At 35.3% G+C, this 13,425-nt stretch overlaps 1 protein-coding gene across 9 annotated transcripts in view; it reads left to right on the top strand.

The window, feature by feature from the left end:
• The window catches only part of Vps13b (vacuolar protein sorting 13 homolog B), a 734,817-nt gene that overhangs the window by 567,310 nt on the left and 154,082 nt on the right, over positions 1–13,425 (top strand). For 7 of the 9 annotated variants that reach the window (XM_048801898.1, XM_048801903.1, XM_048801897.1 and 4 more), the window contains one exon: positions 7,735–8,142. The exons of 1 other annotated variant lie outside the window; for it this stretch is intronic. In XM_048801898.1, coding sequence (XP_048657855.1) covers positions 7,735–8,142 — 408 coding nt within the window. The remainder of the gene's footprint in view (positions 1–7,734; positions 8,143–13,425) is intronic. One more of the 9 variants, XM_048801901.1, reaches the window with a different exon arrangement.

Raw genomic sequence — 13,425 nt, forward strand, 5'->3', positions numbered from 1 at the left:
TTTTTTTTTTTTTTTTTTTTTTTTTTTTTGTTGAGCCGGTTGTTAATATCATTTTCATTAAACTTAGCTCAAAACACCATTTGTCTCTTTCCAAAAGTTGTAACTATTGTCTTTAAAGATGAGTATATGCCACCATTCAGAATAGCAAAACAAAGACATAGACACCAAAAAAGTTTCCAAATTACTGGAGCATGGAATGTATTTAGCATTTTATGGTTATTAGATAAAGGAGAGAAGCTTATCCAAGTCCAGTTCAATACATTCATTGTAGAAAACCAGTACAATTACTCTATAATCATATCTTTTATATTGTAGTTTTTTGAGGGGAATAATGAAGTAAAAAAGTCAGTGCTTGATCATGAAAATGTGCGCCTAAGTAATACTTCTAATAGTAATGATACCCAGATCCCAGTATTAAGCACCATGAATTACTTGCCATCTGAATCAGATATCTGAGCCTCCTCACAGGACATGGGACATTATATACAGTTCCACTTGGTATACCACCATTAATTAAAACACTCAGGTTGCTTCCACTGAGGTCTTTACATATCACCCCTTCAACACAAACATGTTGATCTCATTGTCTTGAAAACTTTCTAGTTAAATATTAGGACTCCATCATGAATACCTTTATTGTGATACAGTAACAAAACTATGAATTTGAGTAAAAAAAATGTACTATGACCTAGTAATATAAATGTTTTTCATTAAAGTTATTATAAACTATCGAGTCAAGCTAGATTATAGATTCGTTCTATGCTTTATATTTGCCTCTCTAAGGTGGGGAATAAGAGCAGCACCATTCTTGTATCTGTACATAGCCACCGACATGTGCACCGAATGCTTTCCTAGTAAGCCATACTTTTCTCTAAAAAAAAAATAATTAAATTGTCTCTTGCAAATAAAATTCCAAAGAAAGAAACATTTAACAAAGGAGTTTTCTTTTATAAATGTTATGATTTAGGTATAAGAAACCATATTGAACCCATCAGGTTTTTGGTAATAGATTTCATAATACATCATAAATGTAAGTAATATGATGACTAATGGGTCAAGTAAAGTTGGAACATTTTAAATGAGAAAATAGCTGGAACAGTTTTCAGGAAACTTTTCCAGTTGATGTTTGGTCCCCCACAAGGTGTGCATTAACATAAACTTAGGGGAATCACGTCTGGGCCTTGAATTCCCTCTCTGATTTCATTATTGCAAAATGATTCTTTTCCTCTCACTATTAAGTCACCTTCTAGGGTGATGGGAGCATAAAATAACTGTAATTTATTGGTATTTGTCTAATCTCCTTTTAACTCCATAGCATTCCATTATTCTATTTCCTGGTAGCGGTTTGGAAAGTTTTGAAGGGCAATTAGAAAATAATTGACAGACATGAGTTTACTTGGTAATTTAAAGATATAGAATATGTCCCAAAAATGGTGAGAAATTAGATCTGGCAGAGAAGTAGATGACTCAGCTGGGAGATTCTCTATTACTGAATATTCCCAAAATCTAAACTTTGAAACAAATCCATTTATTAAAGTTCAATGAGGATTATGAAAAAAAATTGAAATTTTTAAACTCAAGGATCTGATAATAATTGGAATGAAACTCACATTAACAATCTATGCCTGGTTCCTTATAAAACATTATTCTATGTAACTGTGTGTCTGTTGAAAAAACTTGTTAGCCTGTTTCTTTAAATGTTTTTATCTTAATGATTAGGTTACTATATTTCATCAATTTTTTAAAAAAATTTTATTACTACATTATAGTTATACATAATAGTGGGGTTCATTCCATGCCCAGTGCTTCCTCTTTCTCCCTCCTTCTTCTTCCCTCTCTTCCTCTTCCTCTGTTCTTCTGGTCTTCCTTTTACTTATTTTTTTAATTGGTGCTTTATTGATATACATAAAGGTAGAAGTCACTGTGGTATATTCATATATGTACATAGTATAATGGTCAATTTCATCCCGCAGTTCCTCTCTTTTCCTGTCCCTGCTTCCCCCTCCTCAATCTCCTTCTCCTACTCCACTGATTTCCCTTCTAGTTTCATGATATTCCCCCATACCCCTTTGGTGTTACTAATTTTGCTCTACCTTCCACATATGAGAGAAAACATTTGACCCTTCACTTTTGCTTCATTAATTTTAAAATTGCTTGATTTTTATTTTTATGTTTAAAAATGCCAGATTTTTGTGGCATAATATTCCCATTTCTAAAAGTAATCTTCCTTTCATTATGAGGCTGAAAAATATTTACAATGAAGACACTAATTCATTCTGTACCTGACTACTTCTAGGAGGTGAAAATGTGTTGACACTAGGGTACTACAATTATCAATATGAATTTGCTGAATTACCAAGTGTGACATTGACTTCATGATTTCAATTAAAGGATACACGTTGTATATTTTATAAATCAACAAAGGTGCTATTTTATTTGTGGTGCTTCTCACTCTTGTGTGTGGTTCCTGTCTCTCAATGGGGACTTTAGAAAGGAAGCCCCTCTAGTACAATATAGCCTCTTTTCAAGTCTGCTTTTCCCATTCTTGGCCTAGAGTCCTGTCTAACGTGCCCAGTCCTTTTGACGGGCTCAGTACTCTCACTGTAGAGAAGGCCTGAAGGACTCTGACCTACTGGAGGGCCTTGTGCAGAGGTTATACTATACACAGGCATACATAAAAGATGTGAAAAGTTTAATTATCTAAATGTTTTAAGTAATAATTTCATTTCTTATTAAAAATTAACATCTTAGGCCACATATAGCTATACTGGATTTTTGACTTTCTAAAAACTTTCATCATTTACTGCCAAATGATTGAGAAATTTTATTTGTAATCCCAAATTTAAGATCATCCAAAGATTAAATAAAGGTTTGATGCATATAGAACAGTTTGGCATGACCCCACAGAAAAGATAAATCAAGTCACTAAAGTGCCTGAAGAAGTAAGTAATCCTTCTACTACATCACTGGTCTGAGAAAGGGTCATTCAGATACTAGCACCACAGAAGGTTAACATTACAATTCACTGTTCAAATTTGTGAAACAAAACAAATGCTTAATAAACATTTTTCCTGAGTTGCTTGGATAACAGGTGTATGCCACCATGCCCAGAACAGATATCTTTATTTATGTTGAATTTTCTAGTTCATGAACATGCTTTATGTATGGTACATCTGTCCATTATGTTAATTTTGTTATTTATTTATTAGTTTTTAGTTGGACGCAGGACTTTGTTTATGCTAAGTATTCATTCTATTGTTGAGGTATCCCCACCCCCTAATTGTTTTTTTGTCAATGTTGTAGTTTTTTATATACAGATTCTTTCCTTCCTTCCTTCCTTCCTTCCTTCCTTCCTTCCTTCCTTCCTTCCTTCCTTCCTTCTCTCCTTCCTTCCTTCCTTCCTTCTCTCCTTCCTTCCTTCCTTTCTTCCTTTCTTTCTTTTTGTGCTGGGGATTTAATGCAGGGATACTTAATTGGTAGCCACATACCCAACCCTTTGTATTTTTATTTTGAGACAGGGTCTCACTAAGTTGCCGAAGCTGGCCTTCAACTTGATATTTTCATGTCCCAGCCTCCGGAGTTGCTGGGTTTATAGGTGTATGCCATTGCACCTGGCTAACCAACAGATTCTTTGCATTTTATCACATTTACATTTAAATATTCCTTTTATTTAGAGCTATTATAAATGCTAGATTTTAAGTTTTTTATTCCATCTGCTCATTGTTAGTATATAGAAATTCAGTTGGGTTTTGTGTGCTGGCGTTAAAACTTTAGCAGAGTCCCTCATTAGCTTCTACCAAATTTCTGTAGATTCCTATTGAGTTTTTTTACGTGTAAAATGATGTCATCTGCAAATAAGCATTGTTTTATTTCTTCCTTTCCTGTATATATGCTTTTTATTTCTTTTTGCTGCCTTATTTCACTGGCTGTGATTTTCAGTATTATATTCAATATGAGCAATGGGAATGGAACTCCTTGCCTTCTTTTAGATCATAGGGGAAGGCATTCAATTTTTCATAATCATGATGTTAGTTGTAGTTTTGTCATATGTGACCTCTTTCAGGTTAAGGAAGTGCTCCTGTATTCATAGTTTGTCAAGAGTTCTTATAATGAGTGGATATTGAATTTTACAAGTATCTTTTTCTGTATCAACAGATATCTCCTCTCTCCCTTAAGCTATTAATATCGTTACACTGGTTCAACCAATCTTGTAGTCCCAAGAAAAACCTTGCTTGGCTCTGATATATTATTAGTTTTATATCTTTCTGTATTTGATTTCCTCGGTATTTTAAGGATTTTTATATCTTTCTTCATGAGGGATATTTGTGTATAGTTTTCTTATATTATCTTACATTTGCTATCAGTAATGATGGTCTCATAAAATGAATAGAAAAATATTCTCTTCTGTTCCGGGGCTTGAAAATAATAAGATAAGAAAGAAGAAAAAAAGCTGGAAAATTCCTGTAGTTTCTCTAAGCATTAAGAGAGTCTTTGAAGTCAAAAGTAAACATTTTCCCTTCATAGTTCCTCTATATGCACATAGTGCCCACCTCAGGATTTTGAGCCACCATTGATCCAGATTAGGGATGAGGGGAGGATAAATGAGAAATACCATTTTGGTGGTATTTGGAAATCTATTCTTCCCCAGTCTACCTGTTACCCTTTACTTTTTCTCAAATAGTTGTTCTATGTAGAATTTATGGCTGTATTCTCTCCAGTGGAGGCACAGGTTTCCATCTTTATTGGAAACAGAGTGGGTTCAACTGGGTTCTATACTCAGGGTCTCTCAGAATGCCAAAATCAGTATGTCATTTGGACTAGGCACTAATCTCGAAGCTTCTGGCCAGAATCTGTTTTGAAATTCATTCTGATTCATTGTATAATCTAGTTCCTTATGGTTGTAGGACTGAAGTTCCCAATTCCTTGTTAGCTATTGTCCAGAAATTGCCCTCAGCTCACCCATTTCATCTCATGTGACCCCCAGCATCTTCACAACAATTACATATCATGGAGCCCTTCTCATATTTTACCTCTCTCTGATTTCCCCCCTCACCTCCTTCATGTACCTTTTAAAGGTTTACATAATTAGATCAGGTCCACCAGATAATCTCCTTATCTGACCTGGGTCTTTAATCACAACCATAACATCCCTTCATTGCACAGCAGTACATAGATTAGTGTTTGATTCAATAATCAGGGGGCAGGAATATTGTAAAGGAAGTGCCTGGTTAGAATTCTGCCTATCTAGAACCACATTAGAATGTTCTGGAGTGCTTCAATACAAAATGACCAAATGTGATTTGAGCTGAGTTTAAGGTTAAGAATTGAGGGAAAATCTTTGCATTTAAGTTCTTCTTAACTGATGGGACAGATCATCTCCTATAAAGATACTTGTGCAGGTGCTATAGTGCTCTGAGGGGGCAGGGGCACTTAACCTAACTTTGTGGATTAACTTCTTGGAGAAAATGCTAAGGATTATCCTGAAGATTAATAGTTAGGCAAAAAAAAAAAAAGCTGTGGGGGGGAGCAGGGGAGTACATTAAATACATGAGTAAAGGCCTAGTGATGTGACATAGTTTGGGTTGGGGGAAGTAGGTTTTATAAATTCTAATACTTCTGGAACTTTTTAAAGGGGGAGTCAGGTAATAACTGCCAATAAAGGCAAAACCTTTTCTCTCTTCCTAAGGAAGTTGGTCTTTTATTTTCTAGATGAAGAGGAACCAGTAAAGAGTTTAAATAGGAGTGAACCAATCAGGATCACATTGAAAATAAATCATTTGGAAATGACTCTGGAGACTGAACTAAAGGGAATGGGTTTAGACAGGAAAAACTATTTAGGAGGCTTTATAATAGCTGAACAAAGAGAGGCCTAGAGGAGGAAAATAAGAGTAGCTGGAATGCTAAAGACAGGAGATTATATTCAAGCAGTGTTTTGGAAATAAAATTGACAGAACTTATTCATTGATTGGACTGGGACCAGGGAACGAGGAAGTGAAATGAAGAGTCAAAAAGTCAAATTTCTGACTTGGGTCATATGGTGGATTGTGCACCATTAGCTAAAACAAAGGGAAAATAGCGTGTCTAAAGGTAGTTAATAGATAAATTGATCTGATGAGCCCTTCAGAGTTCAGTAGAAAGGGAAAACAGGCCTTTGTATTTGTTTGGTTTTTTTCCTTCATTGCATTATCAAACATTCATTTAATTACAATAGAAGAAACTATTTTAGGTACTCAGAATACTAAGATGTAGCACAGCCTCTAATGTTCAAGAGCTCACATTTCACTGAACGATTACAGACACTTAGGCAGATAACTATGACAATAATATAAATAAGTGCCCAGTGATAGAAAAAAATGCACAGGATATTCTGAAAGCAGTGATGAGAGGCACCTCACTCAGCAACAGGGATCAAGAAAGATTTCCTGGAAGTGACTCAAGGGCTGAGTCTAGGAAGACAAATTGGGCAAGAGTTGAGGGTCCATGCTGAGCTAATAGTTAGCAACTCCTCTGTATACTGTCCTGTGTATGCTATGCCAGTCTGAAGTCAGGGAAATACTATGATTTAGGTGGATATTTGGGCAACTTCAAGTCACTAATTTGTTTCTTTGGCTACATGATGAGCACTTCTGGCACCTAGGTTTAAGTTTTCATGTTATGAATTCAGAAACAGCACCCAGCTTCAGGTCCATAACAGCTGAATCTTCTTTCTATTTTAGGTTAATTTGGGTTTTCTGTTGTTGCTATCATCTTCTAACATTGTACTCTGTTTTTCATAGAAGGCAAGATGTATGACATGCTCTGTCTTCATGATACTTAAAGTCTTGTGTCTTATAATAAAAACAGAAAATCCAGGCATGGTAGCACACATTTGTAATCCCAGCAACTCAGGAGGCTGAGGCAGGAGGATTGTGAGTTCAAAGCCAGCCTCAGCAAAAGCAAAGTACTAAACAACTCAGTGAGACCCCATCTCTAAATAAAATGAAAAATAGGGCTGGGGATGTCACTCAGTAGTTGAGTGCCTCTGAGTTCAATCCCCAGTAAACCCCCCCCCAAATAAACAAAAATAATAAAAGCAGGAGGAAAAGTGGTATAAGGTGAAATAAGAAAATGAAAACAAATAATAAGGCCAGTTTGTTTTAATGTCAGACAACTAAGTGACAAGGACAGTGTCTGGTATATGTTACCTGTGAAATGCACTATAGATTTTAAGAAATCTACCTATATAAACTTGGGTGAGAGATTTCAACTCTTATCAATGTAGAATGTAGGAAAAGTTGCAGGGACTTTTGTGGTTTGCAGCAGGTAACAGAAGAGAAATAAATATTTTCTGCATTAACTTGATTAGAGAATGGTAAGGGAGGCTGCTTCAGTCAGTTGGATCAGTGTTGATTACTATCAGTGTTTGTGTCAAACATTTTTCTGGGAATAAAGGGAAGTTCTTTTTCTTTGGGAAAAGGAATGCCAGTTTCAGGTAAGTAACTAAAGGGAAAGCCTGCTTCAGCTTGCATTGGGGTATGAGAGCAAAGATGGAATGGAGGGACTTGCTATAGGTGTACGTCCCTGGCTGTAGCAGGAATAGACAATCAGGAATATAGGCATAAGTGGTCAAAGGCGAATGTTCCTATTTAGCTAACTACATGGAAAAAAAAATAGGTGATGAATAACATTCTGGCATCATAATGGGTATTTAATAAGAGAACTTCAGTAATTTTCATGTCTTTTTCACTTCTATAGCAGACATCAACTTGGATATATCAAAGCCTTTGAAAGCAAACCTGAGTTTTACCAAACTGGATCAGATGAACCATTTTTTAAAGAAGATAAAAAGTGCACATGGCTTTGCACATAGCAAAGAGAGCTCTACTCTTTCAGACCCTACAGTGAATAAAGATGAGCTTCCAGTCTCCAAATGTTACCATGGAAAGTTGTCTAAACCTAAAGTACATGGTGATGGAGTGCAGAAATTTTCATTTCAAGAAAACATGTGGAGAGCCATTTCCTGCTTTCAAAAAATTTCTGTCCATACTACTCAGATTGTGTTCTCCATGGAAACTGTCCCCCATCCTAATAAACCATGCCTGTTGGCATCTCTATCAAATCTTAACGGCAGCCTTAGTGTCAAAGCAGCACAAAAAGTACCTGGTAAGTCATAGAAAATGGGAGCGGGGGAGGGAGAGAGAGAAAGCAAGCAAAATGGTTTGTTAACATCTGAAAAATGCATCATTTTGAAGATTTTTATTATGTAGAAGTTAAAAGTTTTAAAGGCCATTAGAGAAAGGAACATTTCTGGTTTGTGACCTTATTGCAGAGATAGTTTTATAACAAATCCTTCGAGCCTAGGTATTTTAATGCCCTAAACTAAACTAAACTGTTCTATCCACCTCTTTAGGCACATTCCTACAGATGTTTTAAAACTGTTAATTCCTATTTTCTTTTCACCTAAAATAGCTATGGTGGAACAACAGAGCATCAAGTTTTGTGAACCACTAGAAAAGTGGTTCTCAAAGCATGATCTCGGAACCATCAGCATCTCCCAGGACTTTCTTGGCAATGCATATTCTCAGACCCTGCCCCTGACCTACCAAATCAGCCACTCTGGGAATGGAGCCTAGTAGTCTGTCTCAATAAACCCTACAGGTGATTCTGATGTGCTGTATTAAGTCACTGGTAACAATTTATTTAATAAAGAAAAATTGCCGTGGTGGCAGATATGCTACACAAAGTGTAATCGAAACCAAGGTTCTGCTTTGCAGGAATGCTGCAGAGGCATTTTATCAGACTGCAACACCTGGCAAGGAAAGGCTGTGTTTCTGTGCCCAGCTGAGCACAGAGGCCTGGACCCTGAAAAATGAATGTCATTGAGGGGTGGAGAGGTGAGAAGTTAACTGGCAGTGACATTTACATTTTTCTCTTCTGTTATCATGACTAAGTTGTTATGTGCTTTTTCCCACTGAATCCGAAAGGGTGGGCAGAAGGAATGTGAGGAAAGGAAGAGAAAATGCAACTCACAGGTGGGAAATAACAGTTTTCAATCACAGAAACTGCTACTGTAAAAGTTCAGGGCCCAGTGCCAGAAATTTTGTTCTGAAAGTAAAAGTAGCGAGAGGAAACTATCCTTTTTTCCATTTTAATATTTAGGGATGAAAAAATGGGGGCTATGCGATAGTACAGGGGATAAAATAAATCCTTAAATTATGTGCAGTTTAGTTGCTTACAAAAAGTAATCAAGTGGCAGCTAGAATCTGTTCCATAAAGCCAGTTTGGGCACAGTAGTTTAAAAGATAAAGAAAAATAAAATGTTTTACAGTTGAGAAGTATGAATTTTAGTCCAAAACAGGGATGATTTATTTCTTTCTCACCAGAAATATTTGTGACCAAGCCAGCTAAAAGCTCCCTATTTTTTTTTTATTGTCTTTAAAGTTAGAAATGACATGAAAGACTATGAAACACTGGACCCTACAATGTCCAATTTATCCACAAATAAATTGTGACCCAGACAACACTGGACCCATTCCCACGCCTTTCCAGTCTTACCTTAATCATAGTGGGAAAAGGTTAGAACTCAAACAGAGTAGAAGAATTTAAACATACTGTATTCCATTCTAGGTCCTTTTTGGTTTTCATTCTCATGGCTTTTAAGTTTGTTTGCTACTCATATTTTAACCACTCTTAATGGTATCTATCCTTGGTAAACATTAGTTTCTAAAATATAATTAAAATCTTTCTCTCACTGAGCCATAGTCTATTTTTGTAACTTGTTTTTCTCCCCTTTGTACTAGAATAACTACATAGCCCTTCTCCTCTTACAATTATGTTCTTAAATCTAGTTAAACACAGAAATAGAAACTATGGCTTTGACCAGGACATATTTTATACAACCCTATTGAGTAGTATCCAGCAAACATTCTAAAATAATTATTTGTGTCAAATTAAATAAAAATTGAAGTTAGCCATTTAATAGTAAAAATTTTAATTTGAGACCATAACACCAAAATCTAATTCTTCTCCATTTCAACCTTATGTGACAGAATGCTCAAACAAGAAAATAGCATAGTTAGCAAAATAAATAAAATAATTTAGTGAAATAAGATTGTATTGAGTTCTAGCTATTGCTTAAGGCTGATTTCTAGGAAAATTATAATTAAGAGATTACTACACATTTTTTAAAAAATTAATTTTATTTATATTTTTAAATAAAATAATTTAATATTTGAACAACAATTTTATTGTGCAGTTGAATATCTTCAAATTTCATGCTTTGAAGTTTGTATGAAATGTAAGCAAACATATTTATATTTTTAAGGTATAGTATCGCTAAGTGGTAAAATGTATCCAACACACACACACATGCACACACACAAATCTCCTACCAGTAGTCATATTTCTTTTTGTAGTTTTCAAGTGACATCGTTCTGTATTCAACCAAAATTTTTTATAGTATATCTTTGAGCTCAATGGGGTTAATGTTGGATTTTTATAGTTTGAATCTAATACAGAAATACTTAACTGTGTCTTTGATTTTACAGTTTATATAACTATTGTGACCATCTGCAGCAGCTGCACTTTTCAAATTATTTGCTGAACCCAATTGAGCACAGTGACAAAAGTAGTCATCTCAGATGTGCTATTAAACAGAGAAAGAAAAAGGAGCATTGCCTTGGTACAGTATGGCCATCTGCTGTACAGATGTTATTGTATAGAATGACTTAAGATAAAATAATTGTAGAAAAATTTCATTAAAACCTCAACAATTTGCACTTGTTTATTCAAATCTGCATAGCTCCCCAATGAGACAACACACTTGGGGTTTCTTTGGTTCTCACTCACTTTCTCTTTGATCCTTTTTGATGTGCTGACTTTAATAAACACAGTCAAAAACACTGTGCAAAAACATCATGGAAAAAACTACAAAGGAACAATTATAGCAGCAGAAACTACTCTAATCCCTAACTTACGCAAGCTATTTTTAGTGAAATATTTTTTTAACACTCTTTATGTGACAATGTTATATAAACAAGGAAAAATGGTCTTTTCCAGATGAATTTTAATTTAGGAGCTGAAATAGATTTGTAATGCTAGAGGAATCTTATGTGCTAAGTAATATTTAGAGAAACGCCACTGGGAATGTGTTGTAGGCATGTACCCTCACTCGTCAGAGGTACAAAAAATATTTGAGTTTGCCTATGAATATATTTTTTAATAATTGAAGCTGTCATAAGCTTATGAGAAATATATGGGAAAGGGGGATAATAAAAGCATGAAATGAGAAAGTTAAATGTTTTCCCGGAAACATTGTCAATACATTTAAATAAGCTGAAATGCATTCTTTCATGTTCATTTACTAAATTTTAAAACTTAATATTTGAAAGTTATTCACTAAAGTGGTTAAAGGAATTACTGTTTTCATCGTATGAAACAAAATGAAAGGGTTAAATATTTTCCACTTTACAAGGAAAATCTACCAGTTCTTCTTAACCTCTTATACTGTTTTGCAATCCTAAACTATGGATATTTCAAGGGACTTTTTTTTCCACTGCACAGATGCTATTTAGCAGTGACTTATAATAACCAAACTCATATTTCTGCTAGAATACTCATATTCCCCCAACTGTCTTTGGTAAAATGTCCCTGAAGTTCTGATTTTAGTAGGTTAATGCTTTTATATTAAAAGTTGGTGCATAATGCAGAAAATCCTGATTGTATCATCACTAACAATGAATGTCGTTTAAAAATTATATTTTATAGGGTTGGGGTTGTGGCTCAGCAGTAGAGCACTCGCCCAGCACGTGCGAGGCCCTGGGTTTGATCCTCAGCACCACATAAAAATAAATAAACAAAAATAAAGGTATTGTGTACAACTAAAAAATAAATATTTTTAAAAATTATATTTTATATTCTAAAATATTTTAAGGCAGATAATATTCATCCCATTCCATAGTTCATTCTTTTAGTAACCCCTTCCTGCCACATGAACAAACAACACAATCTTTTTTGCCAATTGAAGTATATCATTTTGGAGAAACCATAGTGTACCAATTTTATGACATTCCTGCAAATTGTGAACTGGCTGTGCCATAGGCAGGGTGGGGAGTGAGCTGCACACTTTAGCTCCCCTAGTCAAAATAAATTATGGTGCTATTAGGGCAATGATCTTTAGATTTCAGCAAACAAAAGTACACAATTGAGAACTGTGAAATCGTGGTACTTGAGATTACCTTGTTCTTGCCCATTAAGAGCACTGGTATTAGCAATCCCCACATAGACAAGGAAGAGGAAAATAGGTGAACAAGTTAGATGGCACAAAGGGGAAAAAGCCTACATGAGGCCAATTTGACTGATATTTTAGTCAGAATTGGGAAAAGGTTGGGACCTCTGTGTCCAGAGAAATGCTGAGAACTTTTCACCCAGGCAGAAAGCAGTGAGTTGAACTCCTTCTAGTCAAAGAATTATGGTTTAAGTAACTGACTACCCCCACTGTTGTCATCCAGATGTACTTATCTTTGTGTATAAATAGGAGGAGAGAAAGAAAGCATAGCCACATTATTTTTCACGTATACAAAATGTCTCTTCTCATGTTCACTGAATTCAGGACCAGTAAGAACCTAAAATTCAAGAACCTAAAATTTCTTTTCGTGTACTGAAAAGTGAAACTCCATCCTTAATTGATACAAAGCGGAGCTCCAGCTTTTCATTCTGTTAACTGGTTCTCCTGAGGAAAAATCCCTTAAGGCATAATCATAGCCTTTGGATACTGCGGTATTTCAGGTTAGCCTAAAGGGAAATAAAACATTAAATTAGATATGACTACCTAAAATAATATATTGCAATAATAAGTCATTTATAACACCCCAAAGACCCTTGTTACTTCTAGAAAGAAATAGCATCCCTTTTCAGTGCCTACGCAATAGGAAATGAATTCTTTGACAGTGAAAGCCATAGGACAAACTTAACTTTTAAGCAACCACTGAGGATTGAAGTGGAAGTACAGCTTGTAGACAGCTATACAAATCACTAATGAACCTTAATGAATATTGGGTGTGTGCTTCAGGGTCCTGTCATTTTTGACACCGTGTCCCAAGTAGCCTAAATCCAACACTCAAGGAAAGGTGGAGACCTCATTGGGTCTGTAACATCTGGGATTTTATTTGTCATTTTGGCATACCCTGCAAGCGCAAAAGAAAGAGTAAAAGGGGATTATCTTGACAACAAAATGAGTTACTGAATCTTGTGATAATGAAAAGCAGAAGAATTCTAATGCCTTTCTATAGTCCCTGAGGTAGAGGTGCATTTATAGTTTTGTAGAAGTAAAATGTAGGCAGGCACAACAGATGGCCTAGAGTCCGTGAAACACGACACTCCCTCATCCTAGGACTGAGTACCACTATTAATCCTGGTCAGATTCCCTCCTATTACTTTATAACAAGG

The sequence above is a fragment of the Marmota marmota genome, unplaced genomic scaffold (assembly GCF_001458135.2).
Source record: "Marmota marmota marmota unplaced genomic scaffold, marMar, whole genome shotgun sequence".
Lineage (NCBI taxonomy): Eukaryota > Metazoa > Chordata > Mammalia > Rodentia > Sciuridae > Marmota > Marmota marmota.